At 38.0% G+C, this 12,773-nt stretch overlaps 1 protein-coding gene across 1 annotated transcript; it reads right to left on the bottom strand.

The window, feature by feature from the left end:
* Positions 1-404: 404 nt before the first annotated feature.
* On the bottom strand, positions 405-6,498 carry LOC126599559 (transcription factor GTE10-like). Its single transcript, XM_050265951.1, has 11 exons — positions 6,162-6,498; positions 4,374-5,734; positions 4,219-4,267; positions 3,949-4,107; positions 2,424-2,497; positions 2,181-2,250; positions 2,010-2,090; positions 1,812-1,927; positions 1,629-1,695; positions 1,373-1,503; positions 405-1,291 (listed from the first exon to the last, which is right to left on the bottom strand). The coding sequence occupies exons 2-11, from the start codon at positions 5,694-5,696 to the stop codon at positions 920-922; spliced, it is 2,442 nt and encodes an 813-aa protein (XP_050121908.1). The 5' UTR covers positions 5,697-5,734; positions 6,162-6,498; the 3' UTR covers positions 405-919.
* Between the last annotated feature and the right edge of the window lie 6,275 nt (positions 6,499-12,773).

Below are 12,773 nucleotides of genomic sequence, written 5' to 3'. Positions count from 1 at the left end.
GTTTTGATGAGTTAAAAGATCCTAATTGTAGCAATGATCCATCAACTTTAATCGAATTGTAGCAATGGTCATTCAAACATAACTTATTTTGACAAATTCGTTGACGAAAATGACCATATATACACGTTTTAACGAGTTGAGGGATCCCAATTGTAGCAATTGTCATTCCAACATAACTTATTTTAACAAAATTCTGACAAAGTCGACAAAAATGACCATAATTACACATTTTGATAAAGTAAGGAATCAATAGTAATAAATTTTTTTAATTGAGAATCCATTGCTCTAATTGATTAATATTAAGAAACCATTACTACAATTTACTCTTTTAGAAATACAGGTAGGATGCCAAAATATATGAATGAAAGAAGACGAGAGAAAACGAAACCAAATCTTCCAACTCGTTTCCAAAATCCAAATCTGCCATTATTCCTTCCTAAAAACTCCCAACAAATCAAGACATCTTTTTTCCCCAGTAAAAAATGGGTAGAATGCCGAAATAGTCCCGAGGAGAATGATATTTTACAATTCTAAGCCGACCCTTCTACCTAAGATTAAACTTTTCTTTTTACACACAAAAATTTGGATTTTCCCCTGATTCATACATCCCCCAGCCATGGGCAAGATTGGATCGAATCCAGTTATGTTCGAAATTCCACCCTTCATTTCCCTTGGAGAAAGTATGAAGAACATAAAAATCGTTTCACATAACACAAGCTGGAAAACCCAACCCAGAACTCAATTTCTGTTGCTGGCAATTCTTCTCCGGCTAAGTCGATCTTCTTCCCCTTTCAGGAAAGAGATGATACTGTGGCCAACAACTCCAGATAAAAGTATCCCAAGTCACTGCCCCACAGCACCTCAGAACCTCCATTTTTCTGTTCCTCGGTTGGTACAATAACGTGAAGAGAAAAACAGATCAATCGATCTCTCCTTCTTCAACGTCTTTTGCTTCAACACCATTTGCTGGTTCTGGTTCTCGTTCTCGTTCTACTTCATGTTCAGGTTCTGGTTCCCTTTCCGGTTTTGGTTCTGGTTCTGATTCTGGGGCACTCTGGGGAGGTTCAATTTCTTCTTCTATATCATCATCTGTCTTCATGAACAAACCAAGTTGCTCTAAGGGATTACTACCCTGTAGCTTAAAACTACCAAGCCGGGCAAGTTCATCCTGAATATGCTCCGGGGTGGTCTCCTCCGTGAAAATTGGCACATGTTCATCAACAACTGCCCTAAACATTTCTAGATCTTCTAGAACCTGACTATTCTCATTAATTTCAACAGTCCTTTCCATCTGCACAAACCCAATTATCAGCTGCAGTTTAATTAAGAGAAGATTTGTAGAATTCTTCCACCGACATAATGATATTCTTACCATTTGCAGTGCCTGACGTGCGGCTTCTCTTTCTAGTTCCCTCTGCCTTTTCGCTGCGGCTGCAACTTCTGCTTCAGCCTTCTTTCGAGCCTCTTCTGCAGCTTTGGCTTCAGCTTGTAAGCGTGCTTTCTCTAATGACGCCCAAAGTAAAATTGAATATTTAAAACAATCAATAAACTGTTGACCACCTTGATTTCTGGTGCACGAAATGCAGACCTAATCTCAGATAAGATAACTAAAGTTTTGAAAGCCAAACCTTCTTTTTGCCGCTTTTCAAGTTCCTCTCTTTCAATTCGCAATTTCTCGGGATCCAGCTTTTCACCCTGTACCATAAATATTAGACGAGAACTGACCACATCTCAAATGAAAAAAACGCAAACAAAATTTTGGATGCATACATCAAGGAAAAATGCACCGAGCATGGAAAATGGAAACCAACCTTTTCTAGTGCCTTCTCTCGGGCTTTTAGTATTGTGTCAGCAAATCTATTCCTCAATAAAGCTGCACGGTAGAGCTTATCGGGGGAGACTTGCCTCTCAGTTGGAGCACTCTCCCCTACGATGTTACAGCATGACTTGTAAGATGGTACCCCAAAATTACAAGCAGAAAAGTTCTCTTGATGATTATTCATGCTTACCCTCTCTATGTCCAGCCTCCTCAACAGGATTTGGTTTAGACGGGGCGTCCTGCTCTAGTGGGGCCACCCAATTTATTGAATCTACTCAAAATTCATGACAATGACTCTTAGAGAACTTCTTAACTACCTAATTCAATAATAGAAAAAATGCAACATAAATCCACAACTCACTATTTCCAATTTCTGAATCCCCAATATCACTTCTCTTTTGGTCTGAATTTGCTCCAGTACCCAGATTTTCCTGCCAAATGAAGATGTCAGAAATTTTTCCACAACTCACAAACAAACAGGAGAGAATGGGGAAGTGACAGAGTACCATACTAACTACATGCTTAGTAAAGTCACATATATTACAATAAATATCCAAGGCAGAAGAACCAGTTTATCAACACATTTCAAAATATTACAGTATACCTTTCCTCCACCAATAGAAGCTGGAGCTTTAGCATCATCGGATTCACTTTCTGAAGAACTGCCAGAATCAGAATCTGTGAAAATTTCTATCATGTCAGCAACAAACACCCGAAATTGTAGGAATGGGGATGATTTATATTTGGAATAATATGCTGGAACCTATGGAAACATTGTGATAACAAAAAGCATCTTATAGTTTCAAAGGAGGCTAGACAAATGTTCCTGGAATCACTCCTGCGGCTCATCAAAACAAGCCCAGCTAGGAAGATCACCAGTAACACAATAGTTTGATTCAGACCTAATAAATATCATAAGTCTTGTAAAGCAACTCATATCTTGTATTTGTAGCTTTGAACATTGAGCGAATGTGCATGCATGCTTATGTGAACGTTTATTTTAAAATCGCAAAAAAATTAAAAATGGAAAAGTCCTCAAATACAAACTTTTTTGTACGCTTCAAATTATAGTATCACTGAATTGAAGATATATACTAAGGGGTGAAACTAATGAGGTTACAACAAATCCACCCCATGATATACCATATTGCCCTAAATTTGTGTCTAGCATCATTGTAAACTTTTAACATATACATGTTTTCAGTTTAAAAGACACTTTTATATTGTAAACATACTAATTTCTGTACCCAGAGGACCATATCATAAAATTATTCAGACAGCTTAATCAAACATCTCCAACAACACATTCATTATCGCTATCAAGACTTTTCCATGAAGCCCCGGTTACCAAATGAAGTCAACTATACGCTCAAAGAGAGAAACACCTATTTCTTAACTAGAAGGATATAACTTCAGTTACCCTTGTTTCCATTTTAAAGTGGACATAGTTCTAACAAACTACAAACCTTTTTAAAGTGGACATAATTCTAACAAACTACAAAAAAATAGAAACACAAAACCAGCATTTCAAATGCGATGAATGTAATATGGTTAAATGACAAAAACATGAGAACTTAATTTTATTTGTGTTTTCATTTTTTTTACCTTAGTACTAACTCTCACTATATTTCAGGAGTGCTACCAATCCACCCACATGTCCTATTTCCCAACCACATATTCATAAGATATGGATAAAAGGTGGTTGGGAATAGGAGCACTCAGATACCATTTTTCCTTGACCAAATTCCGTAGATCACTACAGCAATGCAATACAAACCATTCGAGGAAGCAGGATAACTAAACAATAATAGAAGACAGTCGAAACTACTTTCATGGTTTAGAAAGACAGTGATAACAATCAGACTGCAACTTCACACTACATTCAATGGTCAAGTGAGATGGGATAACAATCGCAGATTGCAATGTTAGTCTCACACTGCACAACAAACATCATGTGCGTGTGTGAGTATAAGAGAGAGTGAGAGAGGAAGAGACAAAGACGGCATTTAGTACAGAAGCAATGTTCCCATCAACCCAATGCAAGAAGATCCTAAGACCAACAAACTCCACAATCAGAACATTGAAAACAATTAAAACCACATATATGAGAAGTGTGGAGAAAGACAAACCACTAGATGAAGAGCCTGAATCACTGCTGGAGCTACTTGCGCTACTGCATTTACTGTTTCTGTGAGCTGCATCTTTCTCTATCTCTACTGGAGGAAAGCTTGAAACAGGAGCGTCATTCCCCCCAAGAATATCCACATCCTCATCAATTGGATCATTGCCTGAGTACATAATGTGATACCATTTCCACTGTTAGAAATAAGTTTGCGCAAGAAATTTTTTTGAACAGTTTTAACATTTAAAAATTCACAGAGCCGTTATTGCAAATGAACCTTTGCAGGGTTGCATTGATGAGTTGCTAAATCCCGAGTCGTTAATAATCTGCAGAAACCAAAGGAGTACAATAATAAGAAATCGATGCAAAAGTTGGGTTGAGAAACTATTGAAAACATCCCCGCATTAAAATATAATGAAAAGATGAACATACCTCCATTTCACAAGGTTTAACTTTCTCCTGCCTTTTCTGTTTCTCCAAAAGATGGTCATCCATAAGCTTCCGTAAGGCGAACAAGGTATCATCGCTAAGGGCATCAAGGTCGATCTCAATCTCATCCTCGTCAGTTTGCCCTTCACTACTGCTATGCTCTTTTAGGAAATTAACAATATTTTCAGGCAATTCTCCCAGCAAATCATCCAGCTCCTGCGTGAGTTTAACCTTCTCCTCAACAGTCAAGATGCGTTTAAAAGATTCAGGCCTGATAGCAGTATCAACAGGTGTACTTTTCTTCTTTTTTGAGGGTGGCAATAGGGCAGTATTGGTTTCTTCACGAACAGCCGGTCTTGCTCTTGAAGGCAAAGACTGCAAACCAGTTGTTCCTGGAAGCTTCTTCTGTATGGCTTTCCATCTCTGTTCAAAATATTTACTGAGGGTCTCGGCCATAATGTGATACTCATTTCCAGGAGGGTTGTAAGTCAAAGCATTTGAGAAAGTAAGCCGCACATCAGCAGCAAACTCTAATGGAGAAGAGTAAACGCCTGAATTCAACTTGCTCTTCACAGTGCCCAGATCCATTGGATGCTTAATGACCGTAAAATAATCTGGTATGTTCAACTTCACCACATCAACTGGATTCTCGAAAACCCAACCAAACTGATGTTTAATTAAGCGGGTCAGCAATTGTTCGCATTGTTTCATCAACGTAGCATTTGAATTGGTGGCTGGAGCCAATGGCCTTGATGGCTCCAAAGGTTTCGACATGCTTTTTTTCGTGCGGCCACCATTACGCCCAGGAGGAGCCTTTCTCTTACCTTGAGGCGCAGAAAATGCTGATGATGTTTGATATCTATCGAGTGGAGGTTTCTTTTTCCCATCACTGCAACTCCGAATATCACTAGATGGGGATAGTACAGCAACACTGGAACTCATAGTAGCAATTCTCCTCTGAAGAACCCGTACCTGTTCAAGTTCCAATTGCAGCCTCAATTCCAAATCCCTCCTTTCAGACCGCGACATCCGCGACAACGGCAATACTTGCATTGGCACCCCATAACCATCATAACCATCCACATTCAAACTAATGGATTTCCTTTTAGGCCCACATGAATCCTCCGAAGCTGTCATTTCTGTGTCTACGCGTCCTGAGCTTCCAAACCCCTCCGATTCAGCCAAGGTCTCAACAGCATGCCGGTAATCTGGAACAAAACCAGACAACTGCCCTTTAGAGTACTTCCGTGACTTTCCCATCATCTGCGAAAGAAAACACTTCCTTTCTTTCTGTCCAGTGAATTCTATTGGAACAGTTGGTGCCATAAGATACACTCCCAATTACTGCACATATCAGCTGTAGCCTGTAGCAATTAAGTTTAGTACCTCAATGTTAAATCCAATGACACCCAAAATACAAAAATGTCCAAATTTTCGCCTTCGGGTTCGAAACCTAGAACCCCAAATTTCCCAATTAACCAAATTGTTGGTACTATATCTTTTCTGTTGTCAAAGGCCAAAAAATTTCAGGTTATTTGATGTCCAAGCAAATGCTCGAAATTCAAAATTCGCAGTTGTACAAGTTGCCAATATACAAATCAACAAACAATTTCTGACAATAATCTGAAAATCTAAGCAAATGGGAATGTTCAAACACTCGGATTCGACCCACTAACCCCAAAAGAAAGCAGCTTTTTTTTTTTTTCCGATTGCTCAGATCGAAAGCTCCTTCAAGAAATAGAGAGCCCAACAAAAAAAGCAACGAAGGATAAAAGGAATTCAAACACTTACACGAGCAAAACCTATACTCGGGTCTCTCTCGCTCTCTCTATAAACCCCCAAAGCTGAAAACCCTAGATCGCAAATGATTAGGGCAAAACCCGAAGCTAAAACAAATGCGCGGGAGGAGAAATTGAATGCGATTGGTCAAACAAAACCCTAGATTCTCCTTCGGAGGATCCCCAATTCAAAACCTGGATCTCGTCGCGGGAGCCGTTTAGGCGCGCGCCTCAGAAACCCTAGAAAGCCCTTTCGTCGGGTAGAGAGAGAAAGAGAGGAGAGAGAGAGGAAGAAAAAAACGAAGAGAGAGAGACTGAGAGAGGGTTAGTTGGGATCCCAAGCCTTGGATGAGTATGGGCTCTCCCTCTCCCTCGATGCCTATATATAAAGGCCCGCGAGGCCTCATCGCCCGCCGCTAAAAAGGAATCTTAGCCGTTGATCATCCACTTGGACGATCCAACGGTCAAAAAATGAATAAATTCGCACACGCAAGGTTCAGATCTGACGGCTTTGTTTTACCGTGTACATCGTATTGATTAATTAAACATCCCAGCCCATAGGCCCATTAAAAAACCCAATTATTGAGAATACAATCATATCTCACTCTCTCGAGTAGAATAACAACTCACACTCGCCCTTCATTGGCTAAAAGTCTTCTAGAAATTCGGCATCGGACACGTGGAAGTATCTACGAGCGAGTAGTGATGTAATTATGTAGAGTTGAGAGCATTGTTTTGGAGAAAATAGGAAAGTTACCGACGGTCTCGACCACGTGTGATATTTTGACTTCTCACCGCCGGATGACGTAGGAAGCGATCTACTGCTTCCGCATGTGGTAGGTTCGGACTTCCAGCTCACCGTTTCTAAGGTGGATGCAAATTTATTCGATGCAGCTCTCAATGAACTTGTGTTAAATGGGCTAATGGGCCAAATCTATTTTACAAACCAAATAGGATTTTTTGTGTTCTGTTGTAAGCGGTGTTTAAAATATCAACATAGGTGGAAATATCATTAAGAAAATTTATAGAAATATCAAGGAATATATTGATATCGGTTGTCTTCTATGAATATTATTCAATTTTCAATGGGATGGGTATCGACGCATTCAGATTTAGTCGAAATCAATGAAAATTTTCTAAAAGAAATTTAAAAGTTTAAAATCTGCAATGGGTTCTAGCTACATTTTGTACCGAATCAGTAAATATCATCGCGATATTAATTTATTTTTCTATATCTCGCCGGTATAAGGTGAAGTTTGCATTTCACCCCTCTTTTTATATCGATCATTGATTTTTCAAATATTTCGATGGAAATAATAAATATTGACAATTTTGTGAGTATTTTAAGCACTGGATATAAGTGATATTGAGAGGGGGGAAATGGAATGCAGAACTTTGCATAGATGGACATGTAATTATAATTGATTATAATAATTGAGGTAACAAGTACGTATTGTTGGGTTTTTGGCTCAAAATTAGGATGATGCTAAATTAGGTTTGTGTTACCTATTTGGTATTGGTGTCCTATTTGGGTTTGGTTTTGACTTCTTAGTTAGTTTCCTTGGTGGAGAGATTTTGTTAATTACCTATTTGATTAGGATTTGGATTTATTTCCTATTAGGATTCCTATTGTAACCTAAGTCCTATGCACTATAAATAAGACCTTAGGGTTAGTGTATTCAGTGTGCCTCATCATGGTTTAGAGAGCTTTTCTCTATTTTGGTTTTGGGTGGAGGTCACCGTTTGGAGTCATGAGTGTGGCAAATTCGTGGCTCATTCGTTTGGCAAATTGGATGAGAGTCAATTTGTGAGTTTGTGAGTTAGAGAGCAATTTGGAAGAATCTTCTCCGTTAGGTTTGGGTTATCTACTCGTTTGGTTTAGGGTTTGTAATTTGTGGGATTTGGGTTGTGAGAGTTTAAACACTCTTTTGTAATCTCCGTTTGTTTAGTGAAATTCCTCGCCGTGCTTCGTCCGTGGAGTAGGCTTTATGCCGAACCACGTAAATCTCTTGTGTTAGTTTGAGATTGTTTGTTTTAGCTTTCACCTACGACGTTGATATTCGATACTTTGTTATAATTCGCTTCCGTTTGCGCATAAAAGTACAACACGTATTAATTGCCACAAAAATGAGGTCAAGCTCAGTTAATATGTGTCAACGATCATTAGAGAAGATCTTGAGTTCAAATTTCATGTATGAAATTAATTGGATAAAAATATAAACACTCATTGGGAAAGTGCTCTGTATGTTTGGGTTGCCCACATTACAATTCATAACTTTCAACCCCACAACTACTTTGGGCTCCTTGAAACTGAATAAATAAATTGGGCTGGGCCTTCTAGTGTGCATAGCAAGATGGTCATATCTTTATGGGCTGGACCTCCTAGGGTGCATAGCAAGATGGTGCATATCTTTATGGGCTGGGCCTTCTTGGGTGCATAGGAAGATGGTGCATATCTTTATGGGCTTTGCTCTGACAGTGTTTAATGGACCCATAAGACCTAGTTTTTCAAATTTCTCTAAATTAATACTCTTTTTTATCCAATTTCATTAAAAAAAAAAAAAACTTTTGAAGAGTTTTCAACCAAAAAAAAAAAAAAAAAACTAAGGTCCATGTTGTCTTCAAACACTAGGCGCTCATTTCTAATTTATATATATATATATATATAACTAAATGAGAGGAGGGTTTGTCAACCTCTTTTCTAAAATACCAATCATATTTTAATTTTTTATTTTTTATACTTACCTACAATAAACCACATTTATATAAATCAAAAGTAAGACAGTAATTATACTGATTAAAACAATATTAGCCTCCTGCCATATGCGTTTTTTAATTTAAAATTTCAGTTTATTTTTGTTTCAGATCTAATTACATATTCTTTATTTCTAGTTTTGTTCTAGATTAACAGATGTATGAAAGTGTTCCAGAATTATGACTTTAGGTACCAGACTGGGATAAAAAAATTTCAAATGTTGAAAATAAAAAAACTTTAACCCTAAAAAAATCACTATTTTCACAAATTCAAATATAACATTTACCTTTGATTTTGTAGGTGGTGGTTCGCAGTAGGAAGGAGAGAGATCATTGATGGTGGTGGTGGCTCATGAAAAGAGAGTGATGGTGGTGGTGGTAGCTCACAGACGAAAAAAGTAAGGGTGTTGGTGGCCCATGTCGAGAGAGTACGGTGGTGGTGGCTCACAAACATAGAGGATAGAGAGAGTACTGAGAGACTTGAGAGAGAACGATAAAGAGACGAGAAAGAGAGAGAGATTTCCAGGTTGAGCGGCATGGAGGAAGAAGAAGTACTCTCGAATTATAACATATCAGACATTTGACCAATGAAATGATTCGTCGAGCAAAGGTTTAAAAAATATGACGTGTTCAAAACCCTAAAATTTCGTCGGGCAAACTTCAAATGTTCGTCAGCCAAATCGCTTAAAACAGTTTAATTTTGACGAAATAATGTTTACCTAATGAAATTTTGGACATTTTGTTGGGCAACCTTTTATTATGGGGAAAAATTTTTATTTGGGGAAAAATTTTAAGGTTTGCCCAACGAATATAATAGTGTTGCTTGACGAATATGTGTATGGTTGCCCAACGCGACTGGCACCTATTTTGTTGGGCAAACATCAAAAATTAATTTTTCCTTACTTTTTAAATTTATTTCACACGATTGAAAGATGATCAAATTTGATGATCATGTACTCTTAATTACGGTTCTTAAAAAAATCAAAATTAAAGGTTACATAGCTATTAAATCACTATTTTTCGTTTGTAATCGTCGAAAGATTTTGTCCCATTACCTAATCTTCGAACATATGTTTTTGGTGATTTTTGGCGTATGCGATCTCCGATAAATAAACAAATTCGATGGTTGGATATTGCGTAGAATGTGTATCTCATCAAAACAATATATTGAATAAACACTTGGAGTTTATTCTATACTTCCATTAAGTATAACGTAATATTTTGTGGTATTCACTAGTGTAAATATTTTAAATTAATGATCGGGTTCAGGTACGATCTCGCTTTCCTATGCCACTTAGGTGCACGGCATTCGCCGTGCTTAGGCCCCTTCTTCCCTTCCCTAATGAAAGAGTCCACCACCTGCCTTAGTAGTCTCAAATACGGCGTATGGTCAAACGTATGAAGAAACCAAAACGTTCACCTTTTCTGCTTAATGAATTATCATTCTCAAGCAAAATTTTATCGAACAAATGATAATTTGTAGTGGTGATCACAATATAGCATATGGTCATAAAATATTTTGTTGAAGAGGATATCTCGGATTGATTAGTCAAACATTGTAAATTATTCATTAGAGATTTACTTCCTTATTTAGTTCTCAGTTAGCCTTGATTATAGGCAATAGAGTAGGATTGTGATATGCACTGTGTGTATAAAGATATAATCTTGTTGTGTGAATAATCAAGAAAGCAATTTCATAATATCTAGTTTCTTTAGATGGTACTAGAGTGATCAAACTGGGAAAAACACAAAACAAAAAAATACAAACCTTAGCAAACATAGCTATGGGCGACAAACTGGACAAGTCAACCTCTTCAGGCATGACTTTGTATCAAAAGTAGGAAGACCCTAATCACCTACTCTACCTTCATCACTCGGATCAACCTAGTGCAATACTTGTGCCGCAGCCGCTTGTGGAATATAACTATGGTACATGGGCTCAATCCATGACCATGGCCATGATGGTCAAAAACAAATTAAGGCTTATTGATGGAACAATCAAGAAGCCAAGTGATGAATAGATTGAAGAACTACAACAATGGAACCGATGCAACAACCTGGTGAAAGCGTGGTTGCTTGGTTCCTCATAGGCTTAAATGACTCGTATGCTACAGTTTGTAGCAACACTTTGTTGCTAGAGCCTGCCCACTGTAAACAAAGCCTATGCACTTGTCATTCGACATGAGAATCAAGCCGGAGTCTCGAGTGGAAAGAACATTGTCCAACCAGAAGCAGCCGTGTTCACTGTGAAGGGTGCTGGTCGCGAGACTGAGTCTGACGATGATGTGCAGCGTTGTGGAAAGTGCAACAAGACAAACCACAATACAAAGAACTGTCGTGCTCACCTTAAGTGCGCCTTTTGTGGCTGGAAATGTTACACCTTTGACTTTTATCGCAAGAGAAAAGCAACTGCTGAAAATGAGTCAAGTCGTTCCCTTTCTTCCAAACGGAACTAGGTTACATCACATGACAAAAAGGAGGCGATGCCCATCTTTCCTTTCTCTAAGGAGGATTGTAAACAATTTCTTCAAATGTTGAACAAAAACAAGTCTTCATTTGCCAACCAAGTCGGTAATTCTTCAAACGTTGAAGAACTTTCCGGTAAAACTTTCTCTTTTACATATAATGGCAAGAAAAAGTGTATGTATCTTGGATAGTGGTGCTACAGACACGCGTTCAAGGCCGGTTGAGAATCACACTGTTGAATTACCAAATGGTTCATTTGCCAAAGTCACCCATATTGGACAAATAATCTTCTCACCCAATCTCATTCATGATAATGTCTTATGTGTACCACCTTTTAGGTTAAATTTGATATCCATCAGCAAGTTAGCATATGACTCATTCTATTCACCATTTTTCTCAACCATTTTTGTGTCATACAGGACCTACGCTCGGGGAAGATGTTTGGGATGAGAATTGAATGGAATGGGCTCTACTACCTTGACCCACCTAAGAAAGGAACATGCAATCACGTTCAAGTCACTTCTCCCAACCTTTGGCACCAACGTCTTGGACATCCCTCTCCAAAAGCTTCTTCGTTATTTCCCTTTTCCAATAATAAGTCTTGTGCTTCCAATAATTGTTTGATTTGTCCATTAGCCAAACAAACAAGATTATCTTTCCCATTAAGCTCAATTTCTAGTAAATCATGTTTTGAGTTAATACATATTGATATTTGGGGTGGCTATCAGGTTGCATCTCTTTCAGGTGCAAAATATTTTCTCACTATTGTAGATGACCATACTAGGATCACATGGGTTTATTTGATGGCATAAGTCAGATACACGAGAACTCTTAGTTGAATTCATTCACATGGTTGAAACTCAATTCAATGCTAAGGTCAAAATAGTACGAAGTGACAATGGTCCTGAATTTAAACTTGAAAGTTTTTACGCTTTCAAAGGAATCTTACATCAATCTAGTTGTGTTAACACACCCCAGAAAAATGGTGTCACCGAACACAAATATCAGCACTTACTCAATATGGCTAGAGCGTTACTTTTCCAAGCTTCTCTTCCAAAATGTTTCTGGAAGGATTTAATTCTTGCTTTGGCATACCTTATCAATAGGACACCAACCTCTCTTCTCTAAGGGAAAATACCATAAGAAATTTTTTTTCAAAGGGAACCAAACTATTCTCACTTAAGAATTTTTGGTTGTTTATGTTTTACATCCACTCATGCGCAATGACCTTCCAAATTTGATCCCTGTGCAAGTCGTTGTATTTTCCTTGGCTATCCTTATGGTCAAAAGGGTTATCGACTATTTAATCTCACATTTAAGAAGGTATTTGTCTCATAGAATGTTGTGTTTTTTTAGGATCAATTCCCTTATCAAAATCATGATCTTTCCACTGTGCCACACTCCA

Source organism: Malus sylvestris, chromosome 14, assembly GCF_916048215.2.
Source record: "Malus sylvestris chromosome 14, drMalSylv7.2, whole genome shotgun sequence".
NCBI classification, from domain to species: domain Eukaryota; kingdom Viridiplantae; phylum Streptophyta; class Magnoliopsida; order Rosales; family Rosaceae; genus Malus; species Malus sylvestris.
This window is presented reverse-complemented; position numbering and strand designations above follow the sequence as displayed.